This window comes from Propithecus coquereli, unplaced genomic scaffold (genome assembly GCF_000956105.1).
Source record: "Propithecus coquereli isolate 6110/MARCELLA unplaced genomic scaffold, Pcoq_1.0 Scaffold95, whole genome shotgun sequence".
Classification (NCBI taxonomy): domain Eukaryota; kingdom Metazoa; phylum Chordata; class Mammalia; order Primates; family Indriidae; genus Propithecus; species Propithecus coquereli.
Window position 1 is genome coordinate 1907023 of NW_012155840.1, and position 15821 is coordinate 1922843.

General features: G+C 44.0%; 1 protein-coding gene across 1 annotated transcript in view; it reads right to left on the reverse strand.

Moving 5' to 3' along the window:
- The window catches only part of NFIB (nuclear factor I/B), a 216754-nt gene extending 212396 nt beyond the window's left edge, over positions 1–4358 (reverse strand). The window contains exon 1 of the mRNA XM_012665039.1: positions 3888–4358. Within this exon, the coding sequence (XP_012520493.1) occupies positions 3888–3917 (30 nt within the window). The 5' untranslated portion in view covers positions 3918–4358. The remainder of the gene's footprint in view (positions 1–3887) is intronic.
- Positions 4359–15821: the final 11463 nt, after the last annotated feature.

Genomic DNA, 15821 nt, shown 5'->3' on the forward strand with positions numbered 1-15821 from the left:
ATGCTTTTAGCTTTCACTGTAACTACAAAAACTTTGTTTATCCCCTTTAGAAATATATGCAAAAGGAAAGCCTGCTCAAGGAAACACGGACTTAAATGTGCTTGGGGAACTCACTTCCTATAATCTGACTTGTACTATGATTTATTGATATGACTGAAAATATGCATATATGCACTCATAAACTAGAAACTTGAGAATATAAAGAATACATGGGGCAGGGGTGGGGTGGGCTCTGCCTCATTTTATCCTTGTCATCCTTTTAAAAATGCAATATTATTTTAACAGATACTGAGCAACGCAGTAACACTTAAGTATTTATGTCCTTAAGTACTATGTTCAGTGACATTTCATTTTCTTATAAAGACATCAAACATAGTTTTGATTAAATTTGTTTGAGTTTCAATATTTGACCATAAACATCATCTATCAAACAACAAATCCCAAAATTGTAATAAATTATTTTAAACAGCCAGAATGCAAATTTGAAGGTTGAGTTTGGTAATTTTGTGTGCAAATGCATACAAAACACAGATTTTAAAGGTTGTTTTGAGTTTACTGTCAATGCTGTCAAATATTGTTTTAAAACGCATATTTTTAAAATTGATAAATACAAGTGGCAAACTTTCTCAGGCTACCAATTTTGTCTTATTAATACCTTTTAGGTCTCCACTGTTATATGAATTCCTTTTAAGTGAAATGCTTATTTGACAAGGGGACATATCCGCCCAAAATGATTGTAAGTGGAGATTTGCTATAAGTCACATATTTTTCTGCATTAATATGCCTAAATGTCATCTCCCAAGTATAACTGTTTTCTAATGCTGAGTAGCAATATATTCTTAAGATTGTGAGTGACATGAACGTGGAGCATAGTAAGTGTCCTCATAAAAAAAATGATTAAAATATTCCAATGTCCTAACTAATGGATTACGACAATAACAGTAAACAATTATGAGAATTATATTTTTTTAAAAAGCAAAATATATAAGTGATTTAAAATCAAACAGATCTATACTAGGGTAATATGCAACCTTGCTCTTTCAGAATTTTTATTAAAATGCACTGCTGTTCAGTAATTCTTTCTCTTTTAAAACTTCCTTTAGTTGAACTAAACTGACAAAGTACATAACGAAGTTCCAAATATATTCGAACATATTTATATATTTTGAATATAAAAGTAATGAGTCTTAATTCCACTAGGCATATTTATTTTTCTTCATGGAAACAATGGTTTCTATGAAAAAGATGGATAATCAGACCAATATAGAGGTGGAAGAGTAAATGCTAGGTGTTCTTGGAGCATTGCTATATAATAATAAACCAAGAAAAAATGCACCTAAAGAACTTAAAAAAACAACAAAAGAAGAAAAAAATTTCAATGCCATCATGCCAGTTGAAAGTTATATTATTAAGAGTTTACATTATTTTTAAACAAATTTTAAACCATATATGATGGTTTTTAACTTTCCTTTTACATCTGGTGTATAGTGATGTAGAAATACAGATTTATATTGATGTAATGATACTGTAGCACATCATTTTGCTAAATATCAACCTTAAGGGTAGCTTCTTTCTAAAACATAGGTACCTTATTGCAACAACTGAGATACTTTTTTAAAGTTTTCAACAAATTAAGAATGTTACTCTGTTTTGTATTTACATGTCCTTAAACATGTTTTGCTAGAGCTATTAGGCTTTTGTGATATAAAACTAAACTACTGATTTGATACAAAAGTAACTATTAATGTGGCCTCACTTGTGCAACACCTTACAATACCTATAAAGTCACATAGATATTAGTTAAGTAAAAATTCTTAAGCTGAAATTCCCTCTCTGGTATAGGCCTTAAATCCCCAAAACGGCTTTACCACATCAGCCTAGATTTATACTATTAAAATAGTAGGGAAGGTTAGTCATCCTGAATTAGTGTTGGTAAGTACGTACTCGTGAACACTAATGTGATAGCTGAATGGTTATGCTAAATATGCTCCTAACATTCCGTATGTCCCAATGCTACAATATTATTTTTAACTTACACAGATTACGATAAAACTAGTGACTTTTCAATACATATTTAGAGGAGACTGAAAATGCAATATAATCCATCACTAGTAATGTTTCTGAAAAGTTGATGCTGGAAATAGCAATATAGAAAATGCACAATTATTCACTCCTTTACAGGTGAGAATAAGTGATGCAGTACTTTGTAAGTGAAAAGCTTACTTCAGTTTGTTTTATTTGATCCCAGTGTAAAAATAATATCAAATAGACATGGTTTACCAGAAAGAGAGAAAAATATATCCAGCTGATTGGTAATATTAAAGGTAATTTTTACAACTAAAGGCAATCCCTCATACCTGCAACAGTTTCACCATATTTATTGGTTATTATCAGTCATGGCTTTTAAAAGACAAATAGCTCAGCAATTCATTTTCCCAGTTTTGTTAAATTAAAGTGCATGTTTACTTGCTGAAAATAGCCATATCTAAGTTAATCATACTCAGATGCCAAACAAAATATAAACAATAAAAAATGTGTCAGCCAAAAAGCTACAGGACTGTATCCAATCACTGAATAAGCCTTATCATTGTTTTCATCTTCATTCACAATTTATGAATGCCTCAGTCCTTTTGAATCACAATGGCTTCTAATTGTCATACAATTGAAATCTTAATTATTTGTCCATTAGAAAAATGCATCATCGTAATATTAGATTTTTTAAAAATTTTAACACACCCAAGAGTAGCGGGCACTTCTTTAAATGATTAGTTTTTATGTCAATGTCAAAGAAAATGGTTATCAATTAATTACCAATCGTGACACATCCTCTTAAAAGCTGAAGTAAACCGTTCCATATCTTCAGAGGTTTAAAATACTGCTACAAATAACAATTCTGGGCTAAGATATTTAGTTAGTTTGTCAGTCGATTAGTTCGCTGGGCAGAGATGAAAACTGCCCCCAGGTAAGTCCGTTCGGTATCGCCACTTTTCCATTTAACCGTCTGGTTTAAAATGATATAAACCGTGTTTTTAAAAAAGTATAAAGCCAGTGTGTTTTACTTCATAACGTTGTTCCTATGGTCTTAGGACAATTTTCAAAGTAGAAAAAAAAATGACCTTACTTTTCCAGCATTACTTAATGCCTTACGAGCTACGCCCAGATATCGTCAAACGAACAGGTCTCCACAAAATGAGCATGTTCTAAAACTCCTTAACGTTCACCACGACCACCTAACTTGTGTCAACGTAAAGACCGCCTTTGTGGTGCGGTCACTGGAAACCCCCAAGTGTGGCGGGTTACTACGGACCAGGGTTTCAGATCCCCAAATAATGCGAAGGAATGGGTCCCCCGACCGCAACCTCCGACTCGCTCCGTCGCCCGCCCACCGCCTGCAGCGGAGTCCAGAGGCGCCCACACAGACTCGCGCTGGAGTCCTCTAGCCCAAGTTCGCCGGCTGTTTTTAGGAGCTCAGTCCCCCTAAAGTCCTCTAAGGCCCCGGCCCGCCTCAGCACGCGAGCTGCCGAGAGGGGCGGCAGGCACCCTGGGCAGGGGTGCCGCGCCGCAGCCGGCAACTGGGGGGCCGCGCGGGGACTCGCACTCGTGGGCCCCGGCCCTGCCCACCCCCAGCGGCCTTGCCTGGCCGGGCGCCCGCTCTCCGTGCCCAGGGCGCGGGGCTGGGCGCGCGCGGTGGCCGTGGGCGAGGGGCCGTGCTCTGGCTCCCACGCCGCCCCGCAAAGCCCGCCGCAACTCCGGGCCACTTCTCCGAGGGACTGGGATGTGCGGAGGTTAACTAAAGCCTTTAATTGTCCGCAAGATGAGAGCAACAAAACAAAACAAAGGCATTTCGGGCCAGAGAGAAAGCTCGAGAAAGCGACCGAGACATGTACCTGAGTGAGACAGATGGGAGAATACATCATGACTTCGCCTTAAAACGCACTTTCCCGGAGATGCCCAAGAAAATCTTCGAGAAGCAAGAATTTCATCTATTCATTTTACAGTCATCTGAGCCCCGCGATGCGATCAATCAGGACGGGGCTCTGCGCTGGATCACCGCAACTTCACAACAAACCCAGTCCTCCTTAAATAGCCAAAGATTCAAGTTCACTCGGCGTGCTAGATTTCCCGGGGTGAAATCCAATCTACACTTTTAACCCTCTTGCAGTCCGAGCGCGCTGGCCGTGCTTGCCGAGGCCGCTGCCGCCGCCGCCGGTGTTGGCTGCTTTTCGGCTGGGTTTGGGGATTTGTTTTCTGTTTTGCAGTTGTTGTTGTTGTTGGGGGCTAGGGGGTGCGCGAAGGTTCGGTGTGGGTTGGATTGGGGTGGTGGTTGGTGGTGAAATGCTTTTTTAAAAAAGGCGGGGAGGGGGGCGCAGGAGGGCGGGCGGGAGAGAGAGCGAGGAGAATGTGTCACCGCGCTGGGAAAGTTCAAGGTTACAGCCCCAAGCACTGCGGCAGGATCCCGGAGTGGTGATCGCAGGCGAAACTTTGCTGCGAGCCGACCATGTGTGTGCGCGAGGGGGAGCGTGAGCGAGTGCGCGCGGGTGGCGGGGCGCGCGCGGGAGAGGGCCGGGGTGGGGGCGGGGTGGGGGAGAAGGGAGAGGCCGGGGTGAGGGAGGGGGCGCGAGCGCAGATCTCCGGGGCGGAAGAGGCTCGCGGCGCGCGGTCCCCGGGTGCAGCAGCCGCCTCCCGTGCCGGCTCCTCCGCGCCGGGACGCCCGCCCGCCTCGCCCCGCGTCTGACCCGGCCGAGCGAGGAGGCTGCTCTTGCCGCCGCTGCCCAGAGCCCAGGGGGATCGAAACGATCTCCTGAAAAATTCCACACGATAAATCCCGCTCTCCCGCTCAGCTCCAAACTCCTCTCTTTTCTGCTCTGGGCTCTTTTTTTCCCCTCCCTCTCTCGCTTTCTTTCGTTGCAAAACTTGGAAGTTGAAAAATTCACCGGTTCCACCCTCTGGACCCCGCTGGAGCTCTCTCCAAATCAGACTTAAGGATTGTTTTATTATTTAATTACACAATCATCGCTTTACTCCTCCTCCTGCAAACGCGCATTCCTTTTGCACCAGCCTCTCCACACACCCCGCCCCCCACCTTCCTCCTCCTCCTCCTCCTCCTCCTTCTCCTCTCTCCTCTCTCTCTCCCTCATTTGTTGAATTTGTTAAAGGTATCCTACCGGTGCGACAGAACCATGACTTTTTTTTTTTTTTTTCCAAAATAGCTCTTCTTTCCGCCACCCTCCCCACACCACCACACACACATACACACCCCCGAAAACCCGCCCTGGAAGAGGTATTTCGGTGCTCGCTGCGACTCTTTAAGCCGCATGAACATCCGAGTGGGAGAGCACTGAACCGGTCTGGGCCCGAGAAAGGAACGAATGGAAAATTCCCTCACACCCAGGCCGGGGCTGGGGCGCCGACACTCGCACCCGGGGCGGGTGCGGTCTGCCGAGCCCGCGGCTGAAGGAGGCGAGGGAGCCGAGGAGCCGGAGGCCTGAGCGAACTTGGGCTCAAGTAGTTGGGGAGCGCCGGCGCGGACAAGGGGGGCGCCGCGCCCAGCCCCCGGCTACCCCTCCCGGAGCCCGCGCTCGCGGGCAGGGAGGGGGTGCCGGGTCCTCCCCACCGCGGCCTGGCACCCTGGGCACTTGCCGCGCGAGGCGCTTCGCCGCGGTTTGCCGCCCTCCCTGGGGGTGCCCGGTGCACGTGGCCTCGTTCGGAGCGGGAGGACCTGGCCGAGCCGCTGCCACCGCCTCCTGCTCCCTCCTCCTCCTCCTGCAGCCTCGCTGGCTCACTCCCAATCCCCACCCCCCGGGGCCCGGGACGCCGGCGAAAGCGGCTCCCTCCCCGCCGGGGTGCAGGCAGGGCGGGGCCGCGGCGCGCCCGGGGCTGCGGGGCGGGCGGGCGCGCGCGCGGGGTGCGTGTGCCGTTAGGCCCTCCGGAGGCGGCCGGCCTGGAGCCGCTGCACTCCCGCGACGCGCCCCGCCCCCACCCTGGCTGCGAGGGGCAGGCCCCGAATGAATGAACTTGATTCCCGGGAGTTTGAGGCAGGCGGTTTGCCTTGCACCCTTTCTACAACACACACACGCACACCCCGCCCCCCAAATCCGGTTTTCTGCTCGGGGTGGGTGGGGAAGAGGTGGAAGCAAAGTCTGCCCAGACAATGGAGAGAGGAAAAGTGAGTGCCTGGGGCTCCGCGTCTCCCTAGCAGGGGGCTGCTCGGGGGCGGCTGGGGCCTTGACCGGGCCTCTGCTGGCTGGTCCCCAGGGCGAGGCCGCCCCCGCTTCCGACGGCGGTGTTGGTGTGTCTCGAGGCTGGCCGCTGATTACCCTGTCTTCTTCCTTCTTGATTTTTTCTCCCTCAACTTTCTCCTCTCTCAGTCTCTACTCTCCCGCTTCTGCCCACCGTCCCCCCTTCCCTCCCCCAGCGGCCCTGAAGGAACCAGTGACTTTTTCCTTCCCCAAGCAGGAGTTATCCACATCAAGCATTTCACAACGACACATCAAGAAAAGTAGGCAGGTTCAAGTCAACCATGAAATGGTCACTTTTTAACCCCGTCCTGTCCTCATTAGGGAAATGCTCAAACACAGTCCGTTTTCAAAGAGCGCTCTTAATGAGGCGAGCTTGCCAAGTCCACCAGCTGCAGCCCCCGTAAACCAAGGGCCCAGAGAAGAAAGGCGCTGGGGGGTGGGGAGTTAGGAGGCCGTGCAGTGGGGGGCGGTGGGTCTGGGGAGACAGGTAAAGTCGGGGAAATTGCGAGAACCCCCGCGAGTTAACCCTTTTGGGCACACGCCTCCGGCAGCAGCCTCCCCGCTCCCCTGTTCCCCGCCCAGCAAATCCTCTAGTCAGCGTTCTGACAGCGTTAATTTCCTTTGTGCGGGTCATTTCTTCTTTTTGAAAAGCTCGGATAAAGTTGACAGTCTTTAAAGATGAAAGAAATGAGGTGACAGTCGGGGTTAATCCAAATAAGTACTCATTTCTCTCTCAGAAATTTTTAGGCAACCTCATCTTAGATTCAAAAAAAAAAAATCCAAAGCATCACTTTGTATTGCACATTACACTGCATCCCTTTTCTCACCCTCACCAGATCCTGAGGGGAGGGGGCGGGGAAGCTCTACTGATAATACCAGCTTTAACTACTGGAGTTTCCCTTTGAACAAATATTCAATTTAACTGGAGTTAATTTACCATAAAAGACATTCCCCTTGGCAGGAATGCACTCATATCCTTGAACACACCTCTTTGAATGCCTGGACTCTTACAGAAGCCATTATTTCGGGTCTCTTTAAAAATCCAATGCCCATCTCTCTCCTTCTCTCCCTCCCTCCCTTCTTCCCTCCCTCCTCACACCACCCCCAGTGAAATCCTGGCACCCAGAGAGCTCTCCTTTCAGCCAGAGAGCCCAGAACCAGCCGGTGTCCCCTGGCAAAAGAGGCCCAGTGCTGAGCCCTGGGCAAGTGTCTCCAGACATCGCCACCCCTCCTCCCCTTATTGGTTTCCCTTCCCAACAGAAACCATTTCCTTTTGCCACAAAAACTAGGTTGCATCCAAAAGTTTCTCACAAGCTTAAAAAAGAAAAACGAAAAGTTGACAACCATTACACAGAAGAGCTCACAAAAGCTGCAGCAGCACCGGGGCGAAGAAGCAGCGTCAGACCCAGGTAAGACCTTGGAGAAGTGAACATGGCTGGGGCCTCCCAGGCCCATCACTTAGGGGTTCACTTCTCTTCCAGGTGCCCCACGTTGGCAGGGTGCTTGTGGCTGGGTGCACTTTGATGATCATTGAAAATGCTTGGTAGTTTGGGGTTTTGATTTGTTTCCAAGAAAAAGGAAAATGAGAAAGGAGTAATGTCGAGGCCAGGAGTACCAAAAAGGAGTGAAGAATTAGCAACAGAGACATCCTGGAAGGGAGGGCTCATGGGGGTACTCAGTTTATGTGGCTTTGACTGTCCTCTCAGGCCTTGGAGCCACGGTGGGGGATAGCTGACATCCCCCAAGACGCTGTCTCTTGTCCAGCCAAACCCAGGGTCACTGCAGGCCTTCCCAGGAAGAACGCTAGGGAGTCTTTTTTAATGAAGGACTGGTGGATCTGGGTGCATGGGAAGTCTGGCTTCTCTCAGCACAACACTTGGCCATCACCTTTGGTGTGAGAAATGCCAATCTTTTAAATCCCAGGTAAAAGAACAGAGAGGAAGAACTGAGAAAGTACATGCATTTGGTTCACTTTCCCTTTTTTCCAGCATTGTGTCATGGTATTATGAGTGGTTTTAAAATATCTCTGAAAAGTTTCTGATAGTATCAAAATGGGCCGGACACTTGTCAGACTTTGTTACTTACCTCTCCTAAACTCTCATCTTTTCCTTCCACACTGAAAGGGTTAAAGCACTGGTAAGACAGGCCACTTTCATTCACCCCAAAACCTGGCTGAGGAGCTGGAAAGAAGTGAATGACTCTCTCAGCAATAGGCAAATTTGATATTTCAGTATTCCCAAAGATTTCCCACCTAGATCACCTATTCCTTGCTACCTTATAGGGAAAAAAGTTTCTTTTCTAACTGCCAGAAAGTTTATTGATTTCTAAAAGGAATGCCAGTGCTTCAGGTGATTAGATTTTTCAAAATCCAATCATATTTGGAAATAAGCAATGCTACCCAATTTGAATCTTTCACTACTGACTTCCACAGAGAAGTCTGACATCTCAGATATCTCCTAATCTTGTCTTTCTTTTAACCTTTTCCTCTCTAAAGAAACTGCAGCGACAGGTTGCAAATCCTGGGCAGTTTCACGAAAGGTTTCTTGGAGCTTAACGAAGCTGTCATTTTCAATACACCCGAGGACTTTTTTTTTTAGCTATTGCATGTGATTTGCAAGAAGGCTCAACAATTCCACACACCCTGGCTGCATTGCCAATATCAATATTTAAAAACTACATACAAAAGAGACAGATGACCTCCTGACCCTAGAAAACAGGCCTGCAAAACTGCAAGTATGACCAGGGACCTTTCCTTCTTCCAAATGAGCCACAAAAATCATACATCTGTAACCTGGAAAACACAAATTTATATCCACAAGCAGGAACACCAAAAATCCACTCATAAATGCATGTATAAACAACCAACAAGTACTGAAATTGCCTGCACTTGATGAGAATTGCAAAATCATGCCCGGCTCTCAGCCCTTAAACTACTACTGTAAAATTAGGGTAGCAATTTTTCCCCACTAGTGTATACACAAGCGGTTAGTTTCCCCACCCCCATTGCCAGCCCTTTGCCTTTCACTGAAATGAATAAATAACCTTGGACTTTTTTCCCTTCCTTGGGGAGCTGTTTGGTGTCCCCTGAGGACAAAACTAAATGAGAAAAAATGATGCTGTTAATAATGTTGCTGCTGAAATGCCTGTACTCAACTGTTTAAAAAAAATACCGTCCCACTAAGTGTGTCTACATTTTGGGCATATTTACAAGTCACAACTCTGAATCTGAACACTGAGTGGGCCAGATTCCTCCATTAAGGTTAGCCAGTTTTCACTTCTCTAGTTCATCAGAGATTTTCAACTTCGGAAAACATTTGCTCCCCAGATCACAAAGTCAGTAGTTGCCCTGTAACTTCTGCATGATTTATTCTAAACTCAAAAATGGAGGTAATAGTTGCCTCGTTTTATTCACAATACTGCAAAGATTATATACACTCACACGCATTCTCTGCTGATAATGTGAGAGTCATAGGTATTTGCTCTTTTTCAAAATAGCTGACCTTGAAAGTAAAACTATACTATCATTTTATTTCTATGTGTAAATTGGCTTTTGTTACCCATCTACACATGCCTTTGTGACATATGAAAACAGATGGGTTTTAAAGAGATGTATAGAAAGTTCTGTCCAAAATGGCTAAGTCGTCTTTACATTCTGTATAAAGTGTAAAAAGTGCATTGAAGAGAAACTCAAACTTTCTGCACCCCCTTCTCTAATTCTTCCTTTGAAAACTACTATTCTATTTCAAAATCAGAACAATGCATAACAACAGAATTGTACATTTAAACTTTCAAATTAAAATTTATGAAACAATTATATAATTACAAAAAGAAAACACAAGCAATTGGTCCTATACAAAATATATGTTCAGTAAACTTGATCTCTGAATGTATCTGAAATATTTTAACAGCACAACAAGCTAATAAATTTCAAAGCAATAGTATTGTCAAATTGTGTAATGTCAAAAACTCCAAAAACAAAGTTACAGATGTTCGTGACATCACATTTGCTCAAAATTATGCTGCTGCTCAGACTGACCATATTAAAATTAAATGGATGCCTATGTCTGCTAAAGAATAAAAGGAATTTATTTTGGACATCAAACAATGAAACTGTCACCATTTATTGTATGAGATACTCAGCTAATCAATTTCCTATTAAAATAGCTTTCAACAATTCTTGGCTTTAAAATTCATCAGGGCCAGTAAAAACCTTTTCCCAGTGCACAAGAATGCAGTCCCAACCACCAACGATAATTACCGTTCTAATATTTTTATTGCCCAAGCACTTTTCCTGTGCTTCCCTCACTTAGGCAGGAATTTGCAGTATATTGTATCAGTGAGTTGGAGTGCTTGACCTTTGCCCACATATGATTTAATAGGGACTTTTCAGCGCTGGAGCTTTCTCCATCTCTCATACCATTAAATGAAAACATCAAACCTCAAATGTAAAACTGGAAACCACAACGTTTTGTGTTTCACAACTCCTCAAAGTTTTTACTTAGGATGCTTAAAGGTCAGCTTCTTCACCTCACAATTCTTTTCCGCATAGAATATATACACTCCAAAGTCACACTAATGCTGATTTTGATTAAATCTTGAACTCCTTAGTCATATACACACATGCACCCTGCTTATTTACACGTGCATTCTTTTCTAACCACATAAGCATGCATGTGTGACTTTCTGGACTTATTCCATTTTAGGCTGATTTAAATGTCTGTTCAAGTATAGGTTCAAAAGTTAACTTTTTCCCGCCTGTTGGACATTAAAGTTACAAGGATGGTGCTATAAGATTCCGTTCAAAGAAAGTCAGAGTTAATCTTGTGTATTTTGGCGCCTTTTCCCTGCCAGCTACTGTACTTGGGGAAAAAAAAAACAAAAAAAAAACTTGGAGATCTTGTCTGTCCCGTCTCAAGTTCAATGGCAGTTCTTCCAACCCAAGAAGAAGATGGCCATGTTCACAGCCCTAATAATAATTCTGATCACGCCACTTCGGCATCTTGTGTCAAAGTCGAAACTGGCTTCCCCGCCCCCTTCAACCTGAAAGCTGCCAAGTCCTCACACACTTCGCATTCAATCACAACTTAATGGATGGGATATTGTGCATTAAAATGTGTCCCAGACATACTGGCGAAGAGAGGACAAGGGAAATGGGAGACAGACAGACAGACGACACACACACACACACACACACACACACACAGACTTAGGCAGAGGGGAAAAAAATCCTAGAGCAGAAAATAGCAGGGTGGGGGGAAAAGTATTAACAGGAGTGGAAGGAAGTCAATCATAATCTTTGTAAAAAAAAATTGGTGGGGGGAGGCAGCAGGAGGGCTGACAATTCCCTGGGCAACTTCAGGGACAAGGGGGTGGGGGAGGGGGAACTAAACTTCAAAATGAATACCGATTTTTAAAACTCCAACACATCAATCATAGCTAAATAGTACTTCTCTCACTTGAAAAATGTATTTTAAATGAGAATATGCAACAAATTTGACCTTAACATGAAAAAAAGAATACTTCAAGAAGACAAAATGGGCTACCAGGTAAATATCATTTGCACAGTGATTTTTTTTTCCGACATTGAGGGGACAGGAGGAGAAATTAGAGAGTTGAAGCAGGGAAAATGCTAGATTCTGCACTGCTTGGACTCACAATGTTATTCACTGATTCTCGCCATAAAAGTGTGTCACATGTACTAAAGTTACCAAAGCTAAAAAAAAAAAAAAAAAATACATATTTGCATTAGTTCTGGAAATCCAGCACCAAAGCTCAACCTGTAAAGCAGAAATGACATTATGAAAGGGGTAAAACAGTCACTTTACAATCTACAAACAGGAAAGAAAATTGTGCCTGGGGTACTGAAACGGTGCAAGGAACGAATAAGACAAGCAAATAAAACCCATCATTTCAAAGTCACATACCATCGCACTGTATTGCATTAAATAAAAGAGATCTTGAGTCTGTAACAGAACCCTGGGTCGCTGACTTCACGTGTCTTGGGTATAGATTTGTGGATTTTCTCAAAGGTTGTTTTAGTGTCGCTTTTTGTGTTTAGTTGGAGAAAAAAAAAATCCGGGAGTAGTCTTATATTTTTTAAATTACTATTTCTGCACTGCCACAATTCTTGGCCCGAGAAGAAAAGACGGTCAAAGTCGAGCCTAAAAGCGGGCTGTCCCTCTGTCTGGATATCCAGTTTTCTTTCCTCTCACTTGCAGAAGCCTGTTTCTCGTGGTTGACTTGAACGCCCGCCGTCCAGGCTGTGTGTGTGTGCGCGCGCGCGCGTGTGTGTGCGTGTGGTGGGTTTTATTGTTGTTTTAGCGGGGCTGCCCAGGAGTGGGGGCTGCGCTGGGCAGACGCAGCCGGCGAGGTGGCTGGGTCGCGCGCTGGCCCCTTCCCCGCCCTCGGATTGGCCTGGCCCGCGGCGGGGCTGCGCCGGAACCGCCATCCAGCAGCGCACCCTTCCGCGCCCGGCCCGCGCTCCTCCGCTGCCGCCTCCTTCGCTTTCTCTTTCTCCAGCTCGCCGCCCGCCCCTCCCCGGCCGGCCTGGCGCGCGGGAAGCGCGGCTCTTCGCTTCCGCCTGGCGGCGGGAAGGAAACCGAAAGGAGGAGCCGGGGGCGGGCGCGCTGCGATGCATATTCATCAAGGCGTCCGTGGCCGCGGAGGCGGGAGGCGGCCCGAGTGGGTGTGGCGGCCTGCGCGGCGCGGGCGCCGCTCGCGAGCGTGGGCGCGCGTGGGTGGGTGTGCTGGGCAGGGGGGCCTGGCCTTTGTGCCGCCGCGCGGGGCAGGAGCGCGAGGAGGGCGCGTCTGTCTGGGGCCGCCCGGCTCCGCGCGCCTTTGTGCTCTAGGACCGAGTGCTTGCGGCGCCCCGTGGGCGAGCGGCCCCTCCGCGGCGTTCAGGAGAGGGAACCCGGCGGAACAGGCGCGCCAAGACTCGAAAACAATAATAACGCACAGTAAAGAATTGCTGTTACTTCCCGCCACGTTGCTGGGTTCAACTTCGACAGGCCACGTTTGTTTGCGTGTAAAAGGAGTCCTGAAATGTTCCTCGCTGTGTAGTGTTATCATTAAAGCAAAAAGACCAGAAAGAGCACTTTGACTTCAATTTATATGCATCCATGTGAATAGCAAAAAATACTTAAGTAATTTAGGAGTAGGTGGAAGGAGCAACCAACACCGAAGAAATATGCAACCCTTGGGTCCCCAGAAGTAAACATTCTAGAGATTTGATAGGTAATGTTCATAAATAAAGCAGTTTTGATAAGCATTTTCGAAAGTTAACTATAGGTAGGGATTTTTTGTTGTTGTTGTTTTCCCCTTAGTTTTTAAGTAACCCAATTATTTTCACTTTAAGTATCTGTAGTTGTGTGGTGAAATAATGCTTAACGGTTAAACTAAGTTGTTAAATAAGTCTGATTAAAGTATTAAAAGTAAAAATATAACACTAGTCCTAAATTTCCTTATTACTAACCCACATATGTTTAGAAAAGATTTTATTACAGAGATCCTGACTAATTATGTAATTGCACAACAGATAACAATAGCTTCAAATATCCTCTATAAACCCTGTTCAATTATGTGATTACCAGTGGGACCTGAATAGCTCCTGATGGATTGTTCTTCTCTCTCTACTAAATGTGAACATGTCGGTGTTTTAATCCCAATTATGTTTGCTCTCAAAGTCCTAGAGAACTTAAACATTGCAGTTCGTACAATATACGTAAATCAGCGAAGACATTTGGCCTCACTACAAAAAAAATTTTCCCCCTGCATACTTACATATACATCATATACATGTTTAGCTGTACATGAAGAATATACATACCTATTTTCAATGATAAGTGGAAAACTGAAAATGGGACTGACCCAATTAGACTTTAGAAAATGCCCAACTTGAAAATGGGTTGTTAAACTCCAAGTTCAATAGTTTCCAGTTTCCCCTCTGAAAAAACTAAAACAGTATATATCTATATAGCTATATAACTTTGAGAAGGAAGATGAATGATTGGCAGAGGCTGTAGGATATACCAGCATCTTTACACTCAGCTGTAACTTCCCAAGGAAAATTATTTTAACCTCTATTTTTAACTCGCTCCAAGTTAAGCAATTTTAACCACTCAGCTAGTGTAGCTGTAACTCAGTCTACCCAGGCAGTCAATTCAAATGGGCAACAAACAGATCTGTTTCCATTCTAGGACTCCCTAATAGTAGTTTCATGGTCAAGCAAATCACATTTAGTACTAAGGAACCAAAAATAAAAATTCAGTGCAAGCTAAATAAAAAAATACATATTTAGGATAAGAGAAGGGAGTGTTTTATATGGACAGTGTTATCAAATACCAAAACTTTTATAAGTGTGGCACAGAGTCTTCTCTGTTGTTATTATTTGAAGTCCATAGCAGAATTACCAATCCACGCCAGCATCTATTTCATTCAAAGGAGAAATAACGTTATAGGAAGAATCTAGTTTCACTTAGGAAATATAATAAGACATGAAATGGGGAAAGGAATAGGGGAAGAGCGAGAAAAGTATTTCCTCCGTTCTCGTGATGACTTGGAGGAATCTAGAGTTCCTGTCACCTGTCAGAGGATTTCTTCCCAAGCATATTATTTAGTCATAAAATGTACCATTGCATGTCATGTTCAGGCTTTCATAGATTATCTTTTTATTTGCATGTCATTTGTTTCTTGTGACATATGAAGCTTACAAGAATACTTATTCCTATACCGATCATTCTTCTGTCTGTCAAATATGTACACATATTATCATTAGATGGTACTCAAGATTTATAAAATAAGGAGACTGATTTTCAGGCACATCTTATAGAAATTGGTCTTGCTAATTTATAGTCACCTCAATGTGTTGTTGCTTCTAAATTTTTTAATTGGCAAGTAATCATGATCTTCTACAACATCAGCTGATTTTCTGGTTTTCATATTTTGCAATGTAAATAAATATGTAAAAATTTGGGAGTGTTTTAAAATAGATGATGCTTCTTAAATTAAAACGATCATGATTGAAAACCTTTCCAAGAATATAATTAAGGTCCAATTCTTTTTATATTCATTTTTTGTTGGGAATTATAACTAATTATTCATTTTTTAAAATAAGCACTGTTTAACACTACTTAAGTATTTTGGACCTCTGGCACATCTAACTGAAGTGATTCCAATAAAATAGGTATTTTTTTCCTGCCTTAAGTTGTAGACACAATTCATTCTGCATACAACTTACCAGAAGCTTTGAAAGTACGCTAATACTTTAGATTTTCTGGTTCTTCCTAAAGCCAATTAACTGATCATGCAGTTTCTGTATGTTTTCTTCAAATTAAGAATTTTTTTAATGTACTAGCAACATCTGTGTGTTTATCTTTGAGAATAATCACTATATAATTATTTCTAAAAGGCATGCATTATTACAATGCTTTATGTCATAATTGAAGTAATTCCTCTACCCCATCTAAACCAGTAATTTTCAGTCATTACCCCAAAGGTGTTTATTTTGTTTTACTTCTCTATTTCTCAAAAACATAGGAAGTGTGTTTTAATTTATCTGATTTTTATATTATTAAAAAGTACACA